This window comes from Mustela putorius, unplaced genomic scaffold (genome assembly GCF_011764305.1).
Source record: "Mustela putorius furo isolate JIRA1106 unplaced genomic scaffold, ASM1176430v1.1 tig00537301_pilon_pilon_pilon, whole genome shotgun sequence".
Taxonomy (NCBI): domain Eukaryota; kingdom Metazoa; phylum Chordata; class Mammalia; order Carnivora; family Mustelidae; genus Mustela; species Mustela putorius.
This window is the reverse complement of record NW_025422439.1, coordinates 2,050,408-2,076,667: the sequence shown is the minus strand read 5'-3', so window position 1 is coordinate 2,076,667 and position 26,260 is coordinate 2,050,408. Positions and strand designations below refer to the sequence as shown.

At 47.3% G+C, this 26,260-nt stretch overlaps 1 protein-coding gene across 2 annotated transcripts in view; it reads left to right on the top strand.

The window, feature by feature from the left end:
- ASTN2 (astrotactin 2) overlaps positions 1-26,260 on the top strand; it is a 600,456-nt gene that overhangs the window by 230,862 nt on the left and 343,334 nt on the right. For both annotated transcript variants that reach the window (XM_045074025.1, XM_045074024.1), the window contains exon 8: positions 18,674-18,824. In XM_045074025.1, the coding sequence (XP_044929960.1) occupies positions 18,674-18,824 (151 nt within the window). The remainder of the gene's footprint in view (positions 1-18,673; positions 18,825-26,260) is intronic.

Here is a 26,260-nt window from a genome sequence, read left to right as displayed (position 1 = left end):
AAAAAAAAATTAGAATGAGTGGCCAGACACTTTGCATATGTTACCTCTGATCTCATGGTACAACCATCACAGATGAATAAGATGATAGACACTATTACCTGCACAGAGTGGTTATCCTTTTCAACCTATAAATCAGATTAGTGCACTCTACGCAAAACCCTCCAATGCCTTCGCATTTTACCTGTAATAAAACCCACAGTCCTTCCCATTGCCTTCAGGATGCTTTGTGGTCTGCCCTCTGCTGTTCCTGCAGGGCCAACCCCAGCCCTGCCTCCGGATCTTTGCACCTGCTATTCTCTCCACTTGCACCATGATGTCCTCAGCCTGCTTCTCTCCAGCACTTCCTTCCTGCTTTTGCTAAAGTTCATCTCCTCAGGCCTCAGGTGGCCCTTGCCTCTCCCACTGTCCCCAGACCAACACAGCCTCTCTCCCTCAGTCCTTACCTTCTTTTCCTTTACTCATTCGTCTGACTTTACACTGTGTATTTATTGTTTGTGTCTGGCTGCCTCCCCTGAAACATAGCAGACTCTCAAAAATCACTCATTGAATTTATCATTAAATTTATTTTTATATATTTCCACATTCAATCTATTCAGGGATCCTGTGAAATAGGCATTGATGTCTGCATATTCAGAAAAGGGACTTCGAGCGTAATTAACAAGAACAATAACAACAGCAATATATTGAGCACTTGGCTCTGGCCCGGTGCTGTGTTAATCACTCTGCATCCATTATCCCATTTTATGATATTAAGGGCCATACCAAGCTTCCCCGACCACCTTCTTGAACTGGGCCAGGATTCTCTCAGCCTTCCCAGTACTGTTGAACCCCCATCTACCTCAATAATTGTTTTACTCTTTAACTCTTGGATTCATCCTTCGTTTGTCAGACTTTTATGTCCCCCTACTAGAATATAAACACTGGGAGAGAGAGAGGACTTTTTTTTTTTTTTTTGGGTCTAATATACCACCTCCTTTGTTCCACCTAGAGCAATGCCTAGCATGCAGTAGATGCTCAGTAAATACCTTTGACATTGTCAAATACCTTTTGACAATGCCTAACATGCAGTAGATGCTAAGTAAATACCTTTTGATTCTTTCCCTCATGGGAGAAGGAGCCCAACTTGGAGAAGAAGTCAACCTTAACTCCCTGCATATGTACAGTGTGCCCCTGAGTTTTCCACAGACCCAGGAAGAAGCCCGTGAGCACAGTCTCCACCTGCTCCCTCCTCCACTCTCCTTCTTTCTGAAGCACCCAGCAGGCCCACCCCATAGTGGCCTTGTTTGGAGCAAGAAGGGCAAACATGCCCGGGGGTGGATAATTGCATCTTCCTGGTGCCGTGGATCTCTCTTGACAGTACATCTGTGGCCAGAATCAAGCTATTTCTGCCTGTGGTTGTGTGCTCTGACCCTTAAGAGCTGGAAATGAGGGGATGAGTGCAGAAGTGAGGGGTGCACAGCTCCGCCGGCTTTTCTGGGTGGTCCCATAGCCTACGCACCCTTCTGACGTAAACTGAGACCGGCAGTAAATGATAGTCGTAGGCACTTGAGAGATGTGTGAAATGAATGAATGAATGAATGAATGGGCATGCTTGTTATGAATAAGTAAACACCCTCTTGACAATAGGACAACTGAGGCTTAGGAAAGGGAGCAACAAAGATCTCTCACATTAGCAGCAAGTGGGCAACTTGAGCCTACTTCTCTCAATTCCAGGCTTATTGGCTTTCTTCCATACCCAAGGCCTCCCAGTTATCATAGGCCCCCAAGCTTAGCCCTAGATTTGTAAGACACAGTGCTTACAGGGAAGGCCTGCCTGGCTGGCTGCCCGGCTGTGAGAGTGACTTTACCAAGGGACGCTATGAACATTGGATTCAAAGGACATTCTCTGCTTTTTCTCCTTTCCTCCTCCTTCCTCAGTGGTCTTGCAGGTGGAGGCAGGAACTTGACGGAGGCCTTCATTCCCTCGCCTGCTACCTTCTGTGGCTCACTCTCTCGGAAGGCACAAGATGGGCATCCCTACTGGTCACGACTGCCTGTATCTCTGTATCCTCTCCCCACACCCTTCAAAAATCCTGAATCTCTGTCTTGATCTTCTTTCGGCAAAACTCGGGATACAGTAAACTGAATCCAAACACTGTGCACTAAATGCCCCTTAACCACTTGTAGACACAGCTGTGTTTGTGTCATTCCCCTGTCCAGAAACTTCCAGTGTTTATGACAACAGTCAGCAAACTAAAGTAGACATGCCCCATGGGGGTACCTAGAAGAACTTCCACAAGGTACAGGAGCATGGATATTTTATAAGCAATTGATTTCCAACCTTTATGATTCTCACCCTTTATGCCATTTGGCTTAAGATTCAGATTCCAGAGGTCAACATCTAATTGGCCTAGTTCTCAGGTTATTTGCTCACCCAAAGGCCGGAGGACTGCAAGGCACCCTGACGGATGCATCAACGAGACCATATCCAGTCTATATACATCTGTGGGGAGATTGGTGAAAATTTCCACAAAACTAACAGGGTGTTGTTACCACAAAGGAACATGGATACGGTGAACACATCTAAGGGCTCTCTCCTTCACACTCTTACTCTCATGGCCACACACCCAACCCAGTGAAATGGGACCTACTTCTTGATTTTTCCCCCCAAATATATGAGTATTTACATATATGTCATGTTTCATTGCTTTTTATTTCCTGGAAAAAAAATAATTATTATAATATTTTCCATACTATTCACTCTTCCTAGAGGTCCTGATTTTTTTTTTTTTAATTTTCACATATCCTATGAATGAACCATAATGTTTATCACCATATTGTCACTGTGGAACATTTAGAACATTCCAACTTTCAGCCGTGTTTGAATGATATGGATAAGAGCATGTTCGTGGACCCATCCTTAAGTGCATTGCTGACTCTCCTTCAAAAAGTACTACTTTGATCACTGGGTCTGATTGTACGAACATTTCAGGAGTTTTGATTATTTTGCCAAATTGCTTTTCATAAACTTTATACCAGTACAAGTTGAATAGGAAAAAATATTTCACTGTATCCTCGTCAGCACTGAGAGTTATCATTTGACAAAAATATTTGACAACTTGGTTGGTAAAAACTAGTAACTTCTTATCAAATAAGTGCAAAGTAAAACATACGCAAGCTTCTGGAGAAGAGTTGGCGTTTAGGTTTCACTTGCTCAATCCCATTTTCTTTGAATCCAGTCTTCTGATATTTTATTTTCTTTTTGCCTTCACACTCAAATACAGGGACCTTATTTTCCATCCATAATCTCCCCCTTCTTCTTTCGCCTTCTCTTTCTCTTACCCCAGTGTCACCACTGATTTTTTTTGGTAAATAATATATTTATCTTTTAATAAACTTACATATGCGTGGCTCATAATACCAAGGTTGAAGTCGTGCTTAATTTGCAGACCCAGCTCTCACCCACTCCCCTAACCCCACATTGGAAGCATCCTCCTTCCTTTCTGACCTCCCATAGACCTCCTTCCCAGGTCTTTTCTGCTCTTCGAGATCGGTGGCTTTGTTGAGGGCAGAGGCCGTGGCTTCTCTTGTCTGTATTTCTGACTGCTTCTAGCACAGGGATGGGTGTAGCAGGTGCTCATTAATTAAGTAGCTTTGCAATGGACAGGTGAATGGAATGATGAGCAGAGGGATGGACGGATGGACAGATGGATGGATAGAGAGATGGATTATTATTTTGTTGCTTCTAAAGAAATTAAGAATCATCCTTTTAGGCTTTGGATACCTAACGGTCTTATTATTATGAATGATCTGTAGGAAATTACCTGCTGATTTTCACCACGTAAAAACCCCATTTGTTAAACTGTGCTACAGAGAATCCTGATGCTTCAAAGTAACAAGTTCTTGTTCAACCAGTGAATGAACTATTTAATTACCATTACTCACTATCCACTGCAACTTTTTCTTTTTTCTTTTTCTTCCCCCCCCCCACCCCCCCAATAGCTGATAGACTGGACACAGCCTCTTCCTGCCTGGAATTTCTGTTGTATAGATGAAAGTAACATTTGAGTAGATAGCTAGAAGCGCTTTGTATTCTACGTAAGATGGAGTCTCTTGCAATTGTGTTTTCTTCAAATCTGCCGTCACGATGCAAGGACAGCAGCCACCCCGGGTCCTGGCTGAGAGGTGCAGCTGAAAGGGACCTTACACTGGCTAGACTCTTACTCTGCACCAGGCCACATGTGGGCTGCTTTTGGTGGTTTATGTCATTTCATGTCCATATCATTGTCTTGGGAGGTAGGGGCTATAATATCCATTTGGCAAAGGAGGAAGCCAGGATCAGAGAGACTGTGTGACTCAAGGTCATGCAGTGAGGTTGCTGGCAGAGCTGGAATTCCAGCTTTGACTTTCCTAACTGGGGTCCTGAATGCTGTCCAGTCTTCCAAACTGTTCTCCTTAAACATTTCTTTCTTTCCTTTGTTCTAACACCACTTGGATTTTGTCTCCTTCCTCCATCTGTATTGTAGAATAGATTCCCCTTAGAACAGGATTTCATACTCCAGCATTCCTGTCCCTGTGTTGACACACGGTCTCCTCCATACATACTACCCTGCCCCATACATACTACCCTGGATGCATGCGTTTTATCCTAAAGCCACACTCAAAACCTCTCAAACCCTCTCTCCTCCAAGCAGCAGCAACACCACAGAACATGGACACTGCTCAAAATATCAGGGGGTCTGATTTTAAGGGACTCAGGGACTCAGTTTGTTCATCTGTAAAATGGAAACAAGACCAGATACAACTGTGACAGCCTAATAAAGTGATACATCACCTTGAAAATGCAACTAGCTCTGGGTTTGTTTGGCCAAGAAGCATTTTGGAATGACAATGTGCTTCTGGTTCTAGAAGTCCCTGCTCCCCTACATTTCCCTCTGGGCTTCAGTCCACTCCCTTCCTGCAACCTGGCTGAATTTCTCCTTGCACCTCTGCTCGCCACATGGAAGCTGGCTATGTCCAGGAGCTGGGAGAGCAAAGGGCCTGTGGCCACCTATGGGGTCAGAAGGTAATCAAAGCATGAGGGGTGATATAAGGAAGCCACTTCAAAGGACACATGTAGAGAGAGAATTTCTTGGCTGGAGACCACTCTGTAACTGTGAGATCTGGGGAACACCCTGACCTTGTCAGCGGCTTGGGATTCCAAGAGCTCTTTTTTATTCTTTTCTTTTTCTCTTTCTTTCTTTCTTTCTTTCTTTTTTTTTTAAGGGAAAGAGTGAGTGCACAAGCCAAGGGAAGGGCAGAAGGCAAGGGAGAGGATTTTAAGCAGGCTACACTCTAAGAATGGAGCCCGATACAGAGCTCAATCTCATGACCCTGAGATCATGATCTGAGCTGAAATCAAGAGCTGGACACTGAACCAGCTGTGCCACGCAGGACCCCGCCAAGGGCAGTTTTTATTTTAGTGATTAGCAGTTGGATTGAAATAATTGATATACCAAGAAACAGCACATTTTCAATGTATGCAGTTGGATGCGTTTGGACACGTGTACACACCTGTGAAACCGTTCGCGCCATCAAGGTACTGAACGTTGGCATCACTTCTGGAAGTTTCCTCCTGCCTCTTCCTTCTCTGTTGTTGTTTTCATTAGTCTGTCGGCCTGTTTGTGGTAAGAACACTGAACATGAGATTTACCATCTTAACAAAATTCTAAACTGCACGACACCATGTTGTCAGCACCAGGCCGTGTGCTGTGTCGCGGATCACTGGCTAAAGGATGGCTCCCATTTCAAGAGCCCTAGTCAGCAGAGGGGGCCACAGTGATCTGCATTTTTCTCTCTTCGTCTTTCTAAATCATGACCCTCTAATTACCACCAGAGAAGCCATTAAGAATATGGAGCCTAGGGCTCTTGAAAGCTCAAATTCTTTCAAAGACCAATTTCCCAGGAAATCAGGCTAGTGTATTTGTTCTTCGAGGAACTCCTCAGTGAATTCTCCTGTTGTCTATTTACGCATCCATCCATTCATTTAAATATTCAACAAATCTGCACCACTCCCTGTCAAATATCCCTGCTCTGGGCCCTCTGGGAGCAGACGCCTGCCTTTAGAAACACACAGTGTGACGGGAACGTAAACCCGCCTCTGCTCCTTCCTTCCCTCATCTCTCCCGAAGCCCTCCTTGCTTCAACGTCCCCAGTACCCATTTCCAAGCCAAGCCCTGTGCGGTCGACGGGGTTGTTCCCAGACAGGCTGGGCTGTATGCACACTTCCTTCATGAAACAGGTTGAAATTGGTGCTGGGCTGGCATGGAAGTGAAACATGCCTCCAGCTTTGAAGTCGGACAGAGCTAGGTATGTACTTGATCATGACCTCTGTCAGGTCTCCGCACTTCCCTTGGACTCAGTTGTGTATCTGTACCGTGGGGTTGCGTTGGCCTCTCTGGCAAGGGTGCCGTGAGGATTGCAGGAGATGGTGTGGGTGGAGGGCTCAGGCTGTTGGCTTCCACACTATTATTAATACTAAGAAAGCAGACTCAGCATTCAGTGAGGCCACAGAGAACACGACAAATCTGGCTTGGCTAAATGAAGGAGAAAGTCTTCAAAGCCAATGAGGGTGAGTCTAAGGAAAACTCATGAGTTGGAAAACAAAGTTGCTGCCTGTTCCTGTCCTCCAGATGCTTTTTAGGAACTTCTCCCCATCTCAGCAATGGCCAGGGCTTTTGCCCTAGGGCTAAATGCCGATGCCCTAGGGCTTTCTATAGGTACAGGCCAGTGCCCTGGGAGGGAAGCAGGTGCTGGCTCCCTCCCACCTGTGCTGGCCCTGGGACCCGCTTGCCAGCACGTGGCAGAGGCAGCTTGGCTGGCACAGTAGCCAGAAGCAAAGGCCCCTGGCCGAGTGGGGACGCAGAGGGCGGACAAGAAGCCCCCAAGGTCCACGTAGCCTGGGTGTAGGGGGATAGCTGTCTGGAGATAGCCAGAATCCCAGCTGAAACCAAACAGTCCCTGTGTTCACCAGCACTCAGGCATCCCCTGCAGGCTAGTGGCCCAAACTGCCAGGGCCAGAGGAGGCAAAGATGGAGTGTATAAGGCAAGGAAAGGGGGGTGAGGGCTGCCTTTGCGGGAAAGCAGTTCTTCCCCCATCACCAAAGTCCTAGTCCTCAAGCTTTCCGGTTCCGGATTCTGATGTTGGGTGGATTTCCTGAAAGCACGGTCTTCTACAAGGCAGCATCCAGTGCCACGCTCGGGAGAGCATGGACTTTGGAGATTGGCTGGATTCCTGCTGTGGCTCCACTTTTTAGGAACGATGGGATCGTATATGACTTTACCACTCTGATCCTCGGCTTTTTTCTCTATAAAATGAGGTCGTAAGAGCTGCCTTCTGGGCTTGAACTGGTGAGTTTCCTTTTCTCCTGCTCACCCCTCTCTTTAATAATGGGCTCTCTTCTTATTTCCTCCACTTGTTCCATGAACAATCCTCCCTCCCCACTCCCTAACACATTTTAGATGCTCTGCTTTGGGCCAGCCTCTAACACCAGTCCCTGCCTTTCTTCTCCTCCTTTGTTCCTTCCCTCTTCCTCATCACTGTGTTCATCTCCTTAAAGAGCCAATCGATTGCTGCCTCCTCTGAAAGGCTTCCTTAAGCAGGGCAGGAAGAATTCATTGCTTCCTGCTGGGGATCTCATGTATTTTTATGCATCTATACTGTAAGTGTTCCCTCGGCTTCCTGTTGTAAATCCTGCTGTCCCTTGCCCCAGCCTACACACTGCTTGAGGGTTGGGTTCTGTCTGGGCACCTCTGGGTGCTGTATCTAGCAGAGGGCCTGGTACTCAGTAGGTGCAAAGGAATGCAGAAATGCTTCCCCACCGTGGTACATGGGGCAGCTCTAAGTGCGGGTGGCTGCAGTAAACTTGTCTTACCCTGGGAGGAACAGATGAGCGGCAGAGAGGCGCTCGCATTTGTAGCTATGCACAGGTGCACTGCCTTGTTTATTTCGCCGGGTCCTGCAGCCACCCTGCAGGAAACACAGCAATGATGCATTTAATAATGCATTTACATCTGAGCAAACAAAAGCTCAGGGAGGAGGTCACTCATGCCAGGACATGCCCTTGAGAGCTTTGTAAAATTTTTGTCTGTCATCCAAGTCTCTTCTTTCTTCAGCATACCGCCTGTACCCCTGCAAGAAGGAATGATGTTGGTGTGCTCATAGCTGAGTTTTCGTGTCCTGCCTCTTCTTCTCTAGACCCAAGCTTTTGGTTCTACTCCCTCCCCAGCAGATATTCGGGGACCAACTTTCTCTATCAAAGTGCTGGGCTAGACAGAGGCTTTCAACCTGGGGTCCATGCTGGAGGTCCATGAAATCACACGGAAAAATAATACATTTTTTTACTTTCGCCAACCGCTCATTGAAAGTCAGCATTTTCTCCTATTGTAGACACTGACGTGTTAATAGCCCCTATGACTTTGCCGCTAAAAGAAATCACACGCAGTAGTCTATCATCTTTCGTTTGTTGCAGATCGTAACGTCTAGTTTCTGCTCATCACTACTTCCAATTTATGGTCATTATTGCATCTGTTACTGGGTCTTTTTATTTAATGTGTCAACAAAGCAGCATATATATTATTGTAGCTCACTTTTTACAAAAAAACTCTTTTGGTAAGTGGTTTCTTTTGTAATGTTTTCTGCATTTGATTTTTTTTTTTTTGCATTTAAAAACGTTATTTTAAGATGCGACCCGTATGTTTTGGCAGGCTAACAAAGGGGTCCTGGGCCCTGAGTTGGGAGCCCCCGTTCTCTGGTTTGAGTAACTTTCAGGCTGGAGGAAAATCCTGCTATGGGTAGTGACTCAGCAAGGACAACCAGTACATGGGTGGGGAAGTGGACAGCAGTTTGCCTTCATTCATTCATTCCTTCAGGGACTCATTCATCTTTCTGACAACAATCTGAAAGGCTGTCTAGGGTTTCAGGTGCTGGACTGCAGTGAGGGCATCAGAGCCCTGTCCTCACGGAGCTTTTACCATCTCGCGACCCTCCCGGTTACCTAAGAGTTAAGCGCCGTGGCTCATGATTCATGCTTGAGGAAGGTGAGCCTCAGAGAGGGAGAAATGAGCTGGACGGTTTTCTCTGCTGAGAAGTGGCAGGGCCTGTTTTGAGCCTGTGGCTTCTTCTTGGTAACAAAGGGTAACACTTTCTGATTTCCCTGCTGATTGTATACGTCTCTTGATTCCCTTAGGTGCTAAACAATGGCAATGACAGGTACAGTGGCAGGAATGGGTATTGTCTCTCCCCACTACCCCATTCTTACCTTTCCGTGCTGTCTTTCTTGTTTCTCGAAGCCACATCATGTAATTAGAAATCTGAGCGGATAAGAGTCTTCTAGATCACCCAGTTGTTGTATAGATGTGGAACCTGAGAGGCTCAGAGAGGATGTTAAGTCTCCTGGGGACACACAGCAGAGTGAGGCAGAGCTAGACCCGGGTCCCCTGCCTGGAGCCTCCAGCCTGTATCTTCCTGCCGGAGGACACGGCTCCATGGACGCTCTGCTGGTGAGCTCTCCTGTTTCTAGGCAGCCCCGTCTGCCATCCCAGGTCACCGTGGCCTTCTGCGCTCCCTGGGGAGCCTGTGCACTCCCAGCTGGGCTTCTGAACAGCTGCTCCTGAGAACCCTGTGCCCTCCCACCCCTGGGGCCCATCTTAATGAGCTTCTCTCCGGGATGAGAACTGTAAGGAGCTCTCCATGAGTCCATGTGGGTATTTCATAAATAAATAATCCTCAGTCCTCAGCATTTCTCACGGAACTTTTAAAATAATGGTTCCTTTTAAATATGATGATGGGGGGGCGCCTGGGTGGCTCAGTGGGTTAAAGCCTCTGCTTTCGGCTCAGGTCATGATCCCAGGGTCCTGGGATCGAGCCCCGCATCGGGCTCTCTGCTCAGCAGGGACCCTGTTTCCTCCTCTCTCTCTGCCTGCCTCTCTGCCTACTTGTGATCTCTGTCTGTCAAATAAATAAATAAAATATTTTAAATATGATGATGGGATTCATAGGGGCAGGAGAAAGGGGGATGGGGTGAGGTGAATTTCTATGACAGAGCCGTCCAAATGAGGTAGTAGCTTTTTCCAAGGAATGATGGTCTCAGAGATCGGATGGATTCCATGGTCCTTGGGCATGTGGGGGTGAGGGTCACACCTTGTCTCGACACTCCTAGGGAGAGCCGTGGGTTGACAAAACTTTACCAGGCTGCTGGCTGGTTTGGCTTCTGGGCCTGATGCTCTTTGAGGAAACCAGCTTCCCCCAGTGTCCCAACTCCCATCGTCCACTCCTTAGGTGAGACTGGCCCCTCTGACCTGGACTCTCTGACCACCTGTCTTCTTTCAGCATCTGCCAGAGTTTGTAGTTACAGATGTAGACACGGACAGAGGCGCAGATTCAGAAGTGGGCATGGACGCAGAGACTCGCAGGGTGACTCTGTGCCATCAAGTGAGCCGTGTGATCCAACAAACAAAGCCTTTGCCCTCTCCTCTCCTCTCTGCTTCCCAAACCTCCAGCCCCCATGGCAAGTGCCGGGGAAATATTCACGAGACGGACAAATGCACTTCTGAAACACAACAGCCCCTTACTGGGAACCCCTGTTTGGGCCAGGTGCCGAGGACTAGCCCTGATGGCTTTCATCTCCTGGAGTCCTGACCTCAGCCCTGTGAGCCGAATGCTGTTGTCCCCATCTCACAGGGGGCAGTGGACACTCACAGACATTTTCTCTTTGTCCCCAAGACCGTGCAGCTGATGGCCCCCTTTGTGCCTCTTCTTTCTTCACCGGCTGGGTTCACTCACCAAACAGCTGCAGCACACCCAGCCCACGGGGGGCGTGGCGGGAGGTACAGAAGTGAGGGGAATCTCAGCTCACAGGAAGCTCGAGAGCTACTCAAAGGCACAGGCACTCACAGGAAACTCAGAGCCCACTCTGCACGGCAGTGTATATCCTTGACCTAAATTAGGGCAAAGCGTAATTGCTAGAGGAAGGGAAATGAGAAGTATCAGCTGGAACACCAGCCCCAGAATCTCCAGCTGGGATGCGATCGGAAGGAGGAAGACAGGACAGTGTTGGCTCGGATTCAGACACCCCAGGGCGGGGCCCTGGCTCCCCAGTACTGACTTAGTGTGTGACATGGGGCCCGCCCCCACCACCGTGAGCGCAGGTTCCTGTACGTGAGGGTGTGGATTTCTTTTTTAATGGACAGAAGGGGCCATGGGAATAGCACCACCCCACAGGACTGTGGCAAGAAGTAACCCATGAAGTCATGTCACATCAAAGCTTTCATGTCTTCAGGGCGCAATAGGTAGTATCCGTTGTTTTTCCCCATCACGATGGTACTGTACAGCCCTCCCCGGAAGCTGGGCTCTGCCCCACAGCCAGCCCCGAAAATGGCCATCCCCCCTCCGTTTGCATCCCCGCCATGGCCGGCAGCAGCAGGACCTTGCTCATTGGCTCTGATGTTAGAAAAGCCCAAATCTGCCTCCCTGTGGCTTGCTCCAGCTCACCTCTGCCCGGAAGCCTTTTAGGATAAAGCAGTTGCTGCGGGCTGGCCACTGTCCTGGGACTGTTACCTACATTATCTTTAGTTGGTCTCAAAACAGCCTTCATCCTCAAAATGTTGCCTCAGTTTCTCTCTCTGTACAATGGAGATATCATAGCATTTACATTATTGTGCTTCTCTGTTTTGGTTTGGTTTGGTTTGGTTTTGGTTTTGGTTTTGGTTTTTTATGAGGGTGAAGTAAGCGGACACAAGCAACCCTTGCTACATTTTTTCAGGGCCTGGGATGGATGCCCGAGAAGCTTTCACTGTTATTGTTGTTTTATTGCCATAGGATTTGTAGAAAATACCAATCTACATTACTAAACAAAAGTGGGATCTGCTTTTAGAAACCTCTGGGGGCTATCCATGGCTCCCAGGGTGAAGTCCAGAATTGCCAAGGCCTGGCACACCAAACCTTGCCAGGCCTGACTGCCGGCCGCCGGTGCTGCCCCGCCCTTTGTCATACCCCACCGCATCCCAGCACTCCTGCTTCCTTGCATTGCTTAATGTTCCCTGAACCAAGGCATGTCTCCCCTACCTCTCTGGGACTTAATAATATATTCTGTTCTCTCTGCCTAGAATACTCTTACCCCATACCACTCTCCTTTATCTGGCCAATTCCTCCCCCTCCTTTATGTCTCAGGTTCAATACTATTCCCTCCAAAAAGCCTTGTCTGACTGCACCCACCCCCACTTCTAAGGTCTGGATGAGGGAAATCTCTTTATGATCCTATGGCCCCAGTTATATTGCGAAGTTAACTTTTGTTTTTCTTTTCTACCTCCCTAACTCATGCTATGTCACATCTATGCTTATGTGCCCCAGGAATCAGGTCAGGGCCCTGAAAGAAATTAGGCATCAATAAAAAATCTGAATGAGTAAACAGACCTTCCCTTCTCCATTATTGAGCTCCTTACATTCTCAAGCCATGGTTCTTACAACTTTGAGGGACACTAAGGTGGTGCTAATCACTACTAGCCATTGGGCACTTTCTCATATATATATTGTCTGCATTAATTCTCATGCTAACTCTGCCAGCCACATGTTCATATATCCATTTTTCAGATGAGGAAGTAGAGGCTCAGCATATAAGGGACTTGTCCAGCATCTCATAATGAGTGAAGCCAGGAAACAAAGCTGCTGCATATCCCCTGGTCTGCACTGTTGCTCATGCTGCTGGGGTGGAAGTGCCTGTCCAAGGTTCCTCCCTCCCCAGGAGCTCAGGAGACCAGGTTGCCACTGTTATCAGAGAATGATTAGTCCACATGCGTGGGGCCATGTCAGTGTCTGGGCCCTGAGTCACCTGTTCACACCTCTCTGTGAGTGACACAGACCTCCCCTGGTGTTTATTAAGAGAAGGCCATGTCAGCATCTGTCCCCAGCTGCCCAGCCTCATGCTCATCCTGTGTGAGGCTCTGCTGACTCAGCCAAATGGGACCCAGGTGATGTATTTGTGCTGGAGCAATCAGCTAGGGTGGGGGATGGCAGCCTCACTTGGCCTCCTGGGGTCTGATTGACTCCGTTTTGAAACCAGGATTATCAGAAAGAAAGAATTCAGATGCCAGAGTTGGAGAGACACTTGGCAGCACCATGGACAGCACCTGGATCCCGCAGGTGCAAGAACAGGGCCTGGAGAGGCCAGAGGGGAGCCAGAGTCAAGATCAGCTCAGTACCTTGCCTGCAGCAGGTGTCCAAAGGTGTCTTAAGTGAATGGATGTTGAATAGATTTGCATTGGGCTTCTGCACATCGTGTCATTGTGTTTTCACAATGATACTACATGGTTGGGAGCTGAAAACATACTGTTTCCACTTTACAGATGGGAAGACTGAGGTGCAGATGAAACTTCATGCAGGAGCAAGAATGCGGGTTGTAGAGTCAGGCATATCTGGGTTCAGATCTTAACTTCCAACACTGACCTGTGGGTGTTCCCATTAAAACAAACACCGAGAAATAGCAATCCAGCCTGCTGTGTCTCCTCGTACACACAATCTTATTGAAACATACCATGCTAACTCATTGTATTTCCATATCATCACCACATACTCTCTCTGGCTGATTGAGCATTACAAAGGCAGAGTTGAGTCGTTGGGTCAGAGGCTGTATGGCTTCCAGAGCCCAAGATATTTACTATGGACTCCTATAAAGAGAAACTTGCTGACCCCTGTTCTGCCTGGGATATGATGTACTTAATTAAAGTGGGTCTTTTCTCCCCTCAAACGCAGGAGAAGTGGCCTCACCATGCTCCTTTTTCTAAGACTTTCCAGGCCTATAGATACCGCAGTGTAGCATGCAGGGTCTGGAGTGGAAGGGCTGGTGTGGTGTTAGGAGCACTGGAGTCAGAGCCAAGGACCAGAATGTTCTAATCCTGGCTCTCTCCTACTGTGTGAGCTTGAAGACTTTCCTCTGAGCCATGGATCACTGGGTTGATTCATGTAACTCCAAAATCTGTGTCCACCCAGATTCTCAGAATGTGACCTTCTTTGGAAATTGGGTGTTTGCGGAGATAACCAAGATAAGATCATAATGGATTAGGGGCGTGCTAAATCCAATGGATGGTGTCATTGTAAGAAGAGGGAAAAACATGCAGGAAGAAGGTCATGTGAGTTAGAGTGATTTGCTATAAGCCAAGGGATGCCAGGAGTTGCCAGGAGCCATGGGAAGCAAGGATTCTCCCCTAGAGCCTATAGAAGAAATATAGCTCTGCTGACACCTTGAGTTTGGACTTCAAACCTTCAGAACTGGGAGGAAATAAGTTTCTCTTCTTCGAAAGCATCCAGTTCAAGGTGCTTGTTATGGCAGCGCTGGGAAATGAGGTTCTTCCTCCTACTCCAGCATGCATCTAGGCTATTACAGCATTTACCCAGGCCAGGAGACAGTGCTGGGAGGAATGCAGATGTTGTCCAGGTTCTGCCCTTCCAGTTCTTCCTCCTCAAAGACACAGAGCGATTAGATGTAGATTTCTACCAGCTGTCCTGTTACGAGAGCTCTGACTTGCCCAGGGGCATAGAGCAAGTTGGCCCAGCTCACCCATTGCACAGAGAAAGCTCAGGACTTGGCATCAAGCCAGCTTGGATGCACACCCTGGCCTCTCTGTCTCATGGACCAGGGCGAGTGACAGAACTCCCCTCCCCCTAAGACCCAATCTCCAGCTTCAGGGTAGGAACAAAAAGGTATACTTCCTAGGCCAATGGTGAAAGTCAAAGGACAGAGCACAGGGAAGGAACCTAGCACAGTGCCCATGCACAGCAGATGCTCAGGAAATTAGAGCTGGTGAAGATGTTGGGACTGATGGTGATTTCTCGCAAAGCTGTGAGTCACCCAGATCTCTCTGTCACCCCAGCCCACCTCCACCTGGAGGGCTAGTCCCCTGATCCTTTGCCCCCAGCTACTGGGGCAGCTTTAAGCTCCAACAGACCCCGAATCCTGAACTCAGCCTGGGATGAGGGATTAAGTCTGAAGTTAAGAAAATGTCAGAGTCTGCCTTGAGCTACTTCTCTGGCTTGTGCCTGATGATTCTTCATTTCTCCAGCCTGACACAATCACTGCTAGACTCAGTAACAGCCCCAGTGTCAGGTCTTTGTGTTTGAAATAATGTTCCCCTCATGTAACTGATGTTTATGCAGAATCAATCCTTTTAAAAGCTAACAGCCTCCTTATTTGTATAGCCTGAGCTGTCGCCAGGTTCCACTGCAAGGTGACATTTTTTGCTTGTTTTTCTCTCCTCTTTCTTTGTTTTTCTTTGTCATTCTCTGACTGCTCTCTGTGTCCCTGTGTGTGTTCTCTTCCACTCACTCAGGGTCTTTTTCTTCACTTTCATTCTCTGTTTCTGAGGCTGTCTCCTTCCCCAGCCCCCACCCCTTGCCCCCTCCTCAACCCGTCCCCTCTCCCTGTGCTCCATACAGGACGCCCTTGTTCTGTTTACCTTTATGTTTTCTCCTTTTAAATCTCTGTGTTTCTTACTCCTGTTTCTCCCTATTCTAGCTCATTTCTGTCTCTTTTCACATAGTTTCTCTGCCTCCATATTTTCCTCTTTTAATCTCTTTCTATATGATACTCCTCTGGATTTTCTCTCTGTCTCTGTGCTTTTCTGTCTGTCTGCCATCCATTCACTCACCCACCCAAACTCCCACCCACCAAACCATCTGCCCACACATCCATCCATCTATCCATTTCTCTCCTTTCTAGCAATTTCTCTCCATGTTTATTTCTTTATGTGGTCTCACACTTTCTCAACTTGTCTCTCCCTCTGTCTTTATCTCCTCCTTTTAATTCTCACTTTTTCTTCTCCCTCTAAGGATATTAATATTTTAATAGCCTTAGTGTCTTCTCAGAATCCTCAATTCTTTCTGTGATTGAAAAGTGGCAAGCTTCGGGGCACCTGGGTGGCTCAGTGGGTTAAATCCTCCGCCTTCAGCTCAGGCCATGATTCCAGGATCTTGGGATCGAGCCCTGCATCAGGCTCTGCTTAGCAGGGAGCCTGCCTCCCTTCCTCTCTCTCTGCCTGCCTCTCTGCCTACTTGTGATCTCTGTCTGTCAAATAAATAAATAAATCTTAAAAACGAAACAAAACAAAACAACAAGCTTCCCAAGAGCCTCCGTTCAGGAACTGTTCATTCTTTTCCCCCATCCACCTGCCACCCTGACCTCATTCTGTGTCAAGTTGAAAAGGGAGGGCCAGTCTGGCAGCTCTCCTGCCATCTTCTCTGTTGTCCTTCTACTACAGACCTAAGCATGAAGGACTTGGGTCAGAAACCTAGAGCTGAGGCTTGGCAGGGGCAGATCCCATTGGAGAGACTCTTGGTGAGACCAGTGACAGGTGGAGCCTGCCTGTATCCATGCCTTCTGGTGTTGTGTTTCTTCTAGAAAACATTTACTTACCACAGGTTTTTGCCAGCCTTGTGCTGGAGGCTGGAAAGGGATGAGTAACTCTTGAAGCATTTGCTCAAAAAGCTGATGGGCTTTCTGAGCAACCATAGAGCTGATGATTAAGATCCGTGGGATCATAGATTTAAACAGTGTGTTCAGAGGGAAAAGAAATTAGTTCTAGTTGGGGGATGGAGACAGGGGTTCCTAAGAAGGTCATAGCAAGCTCTTTGGAGGTCAGGGCTTTGTCCTATGTCGTTTCTGCATCCCCAGTACTTAGAATAGTGCCTGCTACGGGGTAAGCATTCAGTAAGCACTGCAGTATATGAATGAATGGATGGGTGGATGAATTTGAATAGTTTTGAGGGATTCTTGGGATTTTATCAGGGAGAAAAATTAGAGATGAGCATCCCAGACCCAAAAGCATGATTAAGGCTTCTGAGAAGTGAAGGTACATGCTATACTCAGATCCCCTTTTCACGGCTGACCTGCCCATCCCCTAGATTGTGACTCATGGCCCATCAATGTGTCCCTCACTGGCTATTGCCTTCAGCCACAGGAAACTGCCTCATCCAATGATACCACCTTCTGGATGGCAGCCCTTGGCCAGTGACGATATAGTGATACAGAGGGTGGGGTCCCTTGTCTTTAATCAGGATATTCTTAAAGGGCCACCCAACTCTAGAGCTCCGGAACAACAAACTGAAGCTTCAGATCTAAATGCATTAACCACATGGTGACTCAGCCTCTCCCTTGTCCAGTCCTGCCTTGCTTACTTCCTACAACTGTGTAAGAGGGATCCTTGAAACACCTGCTCTGTGCAAGTCTGTTTCAGAGTCCGTTCTCAGAGAATCTAAATTAAGATTGTGGGTTTAGGGAATGAGAAGAGACCTGTGGCTATGAGGACAGGGTAGAAGAAGCTGGACAGGCAGGGGGTAGGGGGGACCAAATTGTGAAGGACCTCAAATGCCAAGGAAACTAATTTGGATTTTCTTCTGTAAGTAATGGGGGGCTATTATTGATAAGTGGCATATCGAATTAGAGCTGGAGTGTATGAGGTTCACTGGCAGTCAGTATGAATGATAATACAGAAGGGGATGATACTGGAGGTAGAAAATAAGCTACAACACCCAAACCTCGAACTCCACGCCTCTGGAGGGAAACAGTGGGAGGATGATGAAGGATGGTCCAGAGGCAATACCAAGGGTACTCTCTGGCCTCTTTGTGCAACAATCATCTCCCTTCTTTCACAATTCTGGACCCCATGAGTCCTATATCATGGGAGACTGTGTGTCACTACTCAGTGCCTGTGGTGTCCCTCTAGTATCTCCTACAGCTGTGCGCATCACAGATACTCCAGTGGTGGGATGTCCTTATTTGTGGTCCTTTTGCCAGGAAGCAGGCTCCAAAAACTCCTGTCTGTATATCTTCTCTCATAAAACCTTGGCAGAACTGTGAAACTGTGGATTATGGTACCTGGTCCAGTCTCCTCTGGAGGAAGAATGCGTTTGTCTAGAATCCTGTGACTGTTCCAACCACTGTTGCTGTCAGTCTGGATGGGGTCACTTTTATGCAATAGTATGAAAAATAAAGCTCTAAGATTCTAGAGTCAGACAGTCCTGTGTTTGTATCTTGGCTCTGCTGTTTATAGGCTTTGGAAATCGGGGACGTTCCATACCTTTAATAGTTTCAATATATAACCAAAGTTGGGATAATAGGAATGTGCCCATTTTGCAGAGTTGCTATGAGGAGGTCTAGAATCTGTAGAAACAGACAAATTGTGAATTAAGAGTGGTATAGCAGGAGGAGCTTTCTCTTTTGGACTCAGAGGGAGCTTGGCACCAATCTCAATTCTGCCACATTACAGGCTGATGGACTTTAACAAGACTCCTTACCTTTCAGAGCCACAGTTTACTTATTGGTAAATGGAAATCTCAAGCCTATCTTCCCAAATGAGGAGGATTAATGAAATAAAGAACGCCAAGTTCCATCACAAGTAGACAGGAAACTTGGCACTCTTTATTTCATTATTCCTCATCATCACAAGTAGACACACATCAAGTCATATGATAGCATATGGATGTTTTTTTTTTACTATTTTCTTTTTAAATATGTATTTAAAAAATATGTATTTAAATATGTATTTGTATCATCTTGATTACAGATATCATAAATGGTGCTCTTAACTGTAATGAATGCATGTTTAACTTCTTTTAATCTAATGATACACATGTCTCTGGGGTTTAACCATCCTCTTTGTGTCTAAGGGAAGAAGCGATGCTGTCCACATACTTCGAAACCATCAATGACCTGCTGTCCTCCTTTGGGCCAGTTCGTGACTGCTCTCGGAACAATGGGGGCTGCACTCGGAACTTCAAGTGCGTGTCTGACCGCCAGGTGGACTCCTCAGGATGTGTGGTAAGTGCCATTGGCCCATGACTGTGGTGCTGGCCCAGACACCAAGACTGCTTGCTAGAGGCCCCTCCCTCTGAGGGGAAACTCACTCATAACTACTGCCTCTGTGGCCTTCAGAACACTAGGCTCCCTTGGTTTCTTCATCTGTAAAGTGAGATACATAAACCTATTTTGTGGAATTGTTGGAAGAATGAAATGAGACATCAGAACTTTAGTGCCCAATATGCAATAGGTCCTTGAGAGCTTCTGGCCACAAGAGGGTGACTGTCCATTTGAGGGTGAGATAGAGCATGTCTTATCTCTGTGGACCCAGTGGGATCATGTCAATGAGATGTCCAGAAGAGGTTTCAGTGGAGACCTTAATGTTGATTGAAGTTGGGCAAGTTGGTTTTTACTGGCTTCAAAAATGGGTCAATTTACATTAGGGTAAGAGTAGGGATGGCAGGCTTATCTGCCTAAGGCTCCAGAATTGGGGATAGACACAAGGACACAGAGGCTCTTTGAGGAACTTTGTTGCCCATAGAAGAGGCTTTTGGACTGAATGGTTTATGTTGTAGGAATGGCCTAGGATGTTTGTTTCAGATGTAGGTTCCAGGATCCCATGCAGTCATGTTGCTTGTGCAGAGGAGGTTAGGTCCCAGGAACCTGAATTTGTAACGGTTTGGTGAGCATTCTATGTCTGGGGAGGCAGAGCTCATGGAAGCTCACTTGGTAGATATCACCCTGCAAGTTGAACTTCTTCAGCTGGCATTCTATGCCTTCTTGATTTGGCCCTTTCTAACCTCTCCATCACTTTACTTTCTTCTACATTAAAGCCAGTGGAGTGAATTAAATGTGGTTCTCTGAACCTATTCCCCCGTGTAATGACTCAGAGCCTTCGTTCCTACCGTCTATTAGCCTAGAGTGAGTTGTTCCCCACCAGCCTATGTAGCCAACAAGTAGACCTCTTTCCCGATGTCTTCTTTTCCCTCCTCATCTTGGAAAAGTGACCATCCTCTTCTAAAGATCGTTACTGTTTTCACTCCCTGCTACATACATTTGTTATAGCCCCTGTGATCATTTCTAGCACAAACTGGCTTTTTTCCAATTTATCCCACCCAGTAAACTGAGGGAATCAGTTCCCACCCAGGGAATCCGTGGATTCAACTTAGCACCCCAATGATCTCAGTAAATAAGAAAGAAATAAGGGATGGGGGTGCCTGGGTGGCTCAGTGGGTTAAGCCTCTGCCTTTGGCTCTGGTCATGATCTCAGGGTCCTGGGATTGAGCCCCACATCGGGCTCTCTGATTAGCGGGGAGCCTGCTTCCTCCTCTCTCTCCCTGCCTGCCTCTCTGCCTACTTGTGATCTCGTTTGTCAAATGAATAAATAAAATCTTAAAAAAAAAAAAGAAAGAAAGAAAGAAAGAAAGAAAGGAGGGATGGAGGGAGGAATGGGGCCAGGGCTGTGTCTCTGGGGGAGACCACAGGAAACAGAATACACAGTCAGTTCTTAATGTACCTGTTCCAAAGGTAGGGAAATAGACCGTGACTGGGAGAGCAATACGAAGAAGAAAACTTCTAGAGAATGAGATAATGCCATTCAACTGTATTGTAGCAAAGATCAACAGATCTTCAAATGTAGATGGGCAAGTGGAGATGTTTTAATTAGAATTCTTAAGATTATAAGTGATAGAAACTCGGGACTAGTTTAGGTAAAAAGAAGAAATACATCAAACAGAAGTCAAGGGACAGTAGGATTAAGGGGATCAAACAGTGTCCTTGGGATCCCTCTTCTCCTCTCTCTGCTTTTCTCAGCTCCATGCCATCCTCTGGACAACTCTGGCTTGCCCACTCACTGAGAACATCTTTCTTCCCAGTCCCTCCAGCTACCGTCACTGGATTTCAACCCACTGAGCCAGCCTGGGCCTCATGCTCATCACGGTGCCAGTCACTGTGGTGGGAGTGTGGGGGAAGGACTGGGCTTGTCTGAGACCCAGTCGTACCTGGGTCTTGGGCCAGGTGGCACCTGCACATAAATGCACAGTAGTGAGTTGTGGGGAGGCCCAGACTTTCAAGGAAAAGTCGGGTGCAAGCACCAGGAAACAGGCGTGGGTATCAGCAGCTGTCTAGGAGTACTGCAACCTAGCCCTCCATTTTGCATGATAGAAAAGTGAGGCCCAGTGAGAGAGGGGAGGATCTGCCCAAGTCTTCAAGCTAGGCAGTGGACGCACAACTCAAAAAGATGTCCCGGATCAGCAGTGTGGTCCCCAAAACATGAAGCTGGCATTTCTGAGACACAAGTTTTCTGCCTCTATTTCCTTTTCCCATCAGTTCCATTTCCTGAACTAATTAAACTCCCTCTCCTCGAAGATAGCTGTCCCAGAAGAAAGAAACCTCAGAATGCAGAGGTATGCACGCACAAGCATGTACCCAGATGGGCTGTGTCTCTTTCTCCCTCTCATCAGTGGAAATTGGGAAAATATAGAGAGAGAGCAAAAGAACATTCCTTCCCTGGAGGTTAAGAGAAAATTCAGCAGTCTAATGAGGTTGTCAGAGACCTTCCTCTCTAGATTAAGGATCTGATGTTAAAACTGCAACTTCAGGGCTCCATGGAGCTCAGGTAAGCTCTTTTCTGCACCTTCAGAGTGGATGGGGAGACACCCACTTCTACTCTGAACTTTAAAATCTCTCTTATTTCTCGGTAGACTCTTTGTCATAACTGCAGAGGGAAACTTTTTCTTACAGCCCCTCTTCTAAGAAACTCCATATGGAAAAAGAAAAATAAATAGTAATAATACCTTCTAGTTTTGGAGCCCTTTAGAGTTTTCAAGGCACGTCTGCATCCAATAACTCACCGTCTCAACAAACCCAGCAGCAGGTCCCTCACCCCTGTGGGGAGCAGAGTGACTTCCCAAAACCACCACAGGGTGGCCAGGTAGAGGTCCAAGGACATGTTTTCAATATTCTTGCTGGAACCATTGTGGCTTGCTTTCCTGTGACCCAGAGAGGAGAAGAGATAGTGGGAGAGAAGCTGAGAACAAAGGCTGGGCTGAGTGAACTGGGTGTAAGCTCTGGTTTGGTCATTGGTGAGCTTTCAAATCTACGTGGACTTTATTAGCCTGTTTCCTAGTCGTTCAGAAGGGAGCAGCAGCTAGAACTCATAGGTTTTCTGAAAATCAGAGAACACAATTGCAAATGATTAGGGATTTACAATACACCCATTTATGTGCAAGCAGACGAGACCACGATTGCAGATGGTTTTATGCAGTGGAGAGGATGTTCGGGGCCACAGAGATTCAAGCATATTTAATTTTCTGTAATGTTTCTGTAACTGAATTTCATTTCTGGCCTGCTCCATCCATTGGTAGCGGAAACATACTTCTAGTTCCACTTAGGTTTTCTGCTTCCTACCTCTTCCTAAATGTCTAAGTTCAAAGGAGGCCGATGTACATCTAAGCACGGGAGTAAGAGGAGATTTGGCCCCGGGCCACTGCCTGTGAGTTCTAGTGCCTGCTGTCTTGCCTGGCACCTGTCCATCACTCTCTTTCCTTTATGGTATTGTGCCAAGTCCTCTTGGTTCCCAGGTGATTTATAGGCATGTGGTGTATCCTGGCTTCTGCTGCCTTGCTCTCTCCATCCCCGTCATAAGGCCATTTGAGGCCAGCTGGCTCTATCTATCAGATAGATTTCCTGCCCTACTGAGGCCATCACTCTTCTCTGAGGCTATCAGCTCTTCTCTGTCACACTGAGGGCCTGGGGATCTGAGGGGAACTAGCCAAAGACCTCTTGATGGGGAGTAGACCAGGAAGCCACTTGTGGTCGGCTCCTGTCATGCCAAGGAAGAGCACCTGATGCTTGCCATCCTACAGATGCTGTCCAGCAGTGAGGCAGAGACACTCTTTCTTTCCAATCCCTCCGATACACCTGATTTTCTCTAGCCTCTCATCCTCTTCAGCCACCCTGTAGACAAGGCTGGTGCGAACAGAGCATAGGATCTCTTTTAAGGACATTCTCTAGCGTTGGCAAGACCATCTAGTTTGAGTTCCAACATTCCTCTCTTTCCAAGCTCAACTGATCCTTAGCGCTGGGGCATGGGAGGTGAGGGGTGGAGAAGCCAATTCTCTAACACATCACAGATTTCCCATGACTATTATTATCATTATATTTTACCTTCAATTTAGACCTCAACTTCTGAACCTCCAAATTTAAAAATTAAAAAAAAAAAATTGGCTTGGTGTTGGCTTGGTTTTCTGGGTCTTCTGTGGTGAGCTTTCCCCGGGATACTGCAGTCCTCAGGTTTATAGTTTGACCAATTGGGGATGGCCACTGGATGTATGGCACAGGCAGAATAATAGCTCCCATGAGGAATTCCACGTCCTTTTTTTTCTTTTTTAAGATTTTATTTATTTATTTGACAGAGAGAGACACAGTGAGAGAGAGAACACAAGTGGGGTTAGTGGGAGAAGGAGAAGCAGGCTTCTCACTGTGCAGGGAGCCCGATGCGGGCCTCAATCCCAGGACCCTGGGATCATGACCTGAGTCGAAGGCTGACACTTAACCACTGAACCATCCAGGAACTCTGGAGTTCCACATCTTAATGACTGTGACCTGTGAATATTTTACCTTACACGACCCAAGGTGAAAACTAAATTTGCATATGGAATTAAGGTTGCTCATAAGCCAATTTTTAAAGACGGAGATGGTCCTGGTTAATCAGTGTGAGCCCAGTGTAATCACAGGGCCCTTTAATGTGGAAGAGGGAGACAGCAGAGGAATTCAGAGCCTTACAACATTGCTACTATTGAAGAGGGAGGAGGGTTACAAGCTAAGGAAATTCTATAACACTTGGAGGGCAAGCAAATGGATTCACCCCTAAAGCCTCCAGAAAGTAATGAAACCCTGCCAATACCTTGATTTTAGCCAAGTGATAATTTTGCTAGACTTCTAACCTATAGAACCGTAAACTAATAAATGTGTGTGTTGTTTTAAACCACCAAGTCCATGGTCATCTGTTACAGCAGGGATAGGAAATTAATGCAGGGTGAACAGTAAGAGGGGGAGGGAGAGTGATCCAAGAGATACCATATAAAGAATTACCTTGCTATTTAGATTTTCAGTTTTTTCCAGGGAGACCCTCCCCTCCTGGCCAATGATGGAGGAAGTCCCCGTGATTGAAGCATCAGAAGGGGGGGGCCTCGTGCTCCCCTTCAATGTGCTAAACAGGAAAGATTGTTATCTATTAGAAGCGGTATAAATCTGGCAAGCATAACGATGTCAGCAAGGCACGGTTTGAAAAGTAAGCTGTGTTTCCATTTATTCTGTGTAGCAGGATAAACATGGCGAAATTTTAATCAAGATAGAGGATGAAACCAAAGAAAACTAGAGGTATTTCATCATCATATTGTGTGGAGGACACTTTCACCATCTCTGTCGCTGCTGCCGCCTGAAGCTTTCGGCTCATGCTGTTCCTTTGTGTTCCCCGTGCCCCCCCCCCCCACCCCCGCTTGGGAAGTGGCCATTTGATGGAGTCAGTCTCGGACAATCAGGTGATCAAAATCTGTTCTCAGTCCCTTTTGAAAGAACAATTCACAGCTCACCTTCCTTTTTCCAATGTTTTGCTCACATTTCATGAGTCGGGCACATGGGAAGGATTCATTCTGCTGGGTGACTTGTCTCTCATTCACGACAGGTGGGCCATCTGGAGCTAGAAGGTGTCTTTCAAGAGGGTCCCTTCACTTACCCAGAAGGGGCTGGAATGGCTGGGAGTTGACCCTTGGCCGTTCTGCCCCACAGCTTAGCAGGGGCTGTCAACTAGAGTGCCTACCCATGACCTCTCCATTTGGCTGGACTTTTCAGGCCACAGAGGCTAGGTTTGCAAAGGGAGCATCTCAGGATCAAGTATTCCAAGAGCACAGGCAGAAGCTGCTAACTTCCATAGCACCCAGCCTCAGAAGTCCCAGGATATCATTTCTACCCCTTTCTACTTGTCAGGCAGGTCCTTAAAGTCAGTGTGGATTCAAGGAGAGGGACCTGGACTTCAACTGTGGATGAGAAGACTAGCAGGGAAGGCATGGCCCTCTTTAATCTATCCTTGACCTACAGCAGGGACACCCAGGCTGGGGCTCCTAGAGCAGGAAGGCACCCTAGAGATCTCATCAGGCCAGCACCTCTCCCATTATACAGACAGAAAAGCAAAGGCCTCAAAAGATGCAGAAATGGGTCAAGTGCATGGAGGGAAGGAGTGACAGAATCAAGGTCTGATCCTAAGACTCCCTCCACCCCCTTGCTCCTGCTGAGGTCCTGGCCCTAGAGCAGTTGCAGTGGTCCAGAGAGTTCTTTAGCAGCCGTCCTGTGCCCAGTGCCATGAATGGCATAGGGAGTGCCAGAACAAGAGCCCCACTGTGTTTGATAAGGTAGCTCAGAAGACGAGAGGAGCTTTACTTACTAGAACTGCCATGTGACCTTGGACAAGTCCCCCCATCCCTGCATGAACACCGCACCCCAGTGCACGCAAGCTCCTGGCAGTCAGTGCTGCTAAGTCTTCCCCTAGATGGGCATTGCTGTATCCGTTTGATGAAAGACAAAGCCTAGTACCATAAGAATGGGGGCCCGCATGGTGACCGGTGTGAGGACAGGATTCTGAGTGCTGAGCTGGTTTTAAACAATGTAATTTTCTCAGCTGCCCTGTGAGCTAGGTTGTACGATTATCTTCGCTTGACACTTGAGAAAAACTGAATGGCCTGGGAGGAGTGGGGGAGGGGGGGCGCAGGATATGTGGAGAAGCACAGAGAAGGGAGGGTGGGGAGGAGGGCAGGTGCCAGACCATCCGGGGCCTTCATAGAAAGTTAAGACTGGGGGTGCCTGGGTGGCTCAGTGGATTAAGCCGCTGCCTTCAGCTCAGGTCATGATCTCAGTGTCCTGGGATTGAGCCCCGCATCGGGCTCTTTGCTCAGCAGGGATCCTGCTTCTCTCTCTCTTTGCCTGACTCTCTGCCTACTTGTGATCTCTTTCTCTGTCAAATAAATAAATAAAATCTTAAAAAAAAAAAACTTATTTATTAAAAAAAAAAGTAAGTTAGGACTAGAGGTGCGGGGATTTGCACACTGGTGAGATCCTAACGAGGGGTGGCGTCTTTTAGGATGTGTGTCCACTGTCAGTCCCCAGTCCTCCCTTTAAATTCCAGACCCATCCCACTCTGCCTCACCCCCTAGAAATCACCCAGCCGTATTCTCCTTCTCCCTCTCATGCTTTTTCCATTTTGACCTAAAAAGCCATCTGGTCTCCCAGATATTAGGAAGAGCTGCAGGACCCCTGTTGGTCACAAGATGCTGAGTGGCAACCAAAACATGCTGCCTTTTTTCAGGTCAAGATGAATTAGGATAGGAATGACCACTTATTATAGGCCAGGCACCTTCTTGGCACCACTCAGAAGGAGGCAAAAACTACGATCATACAGGGAG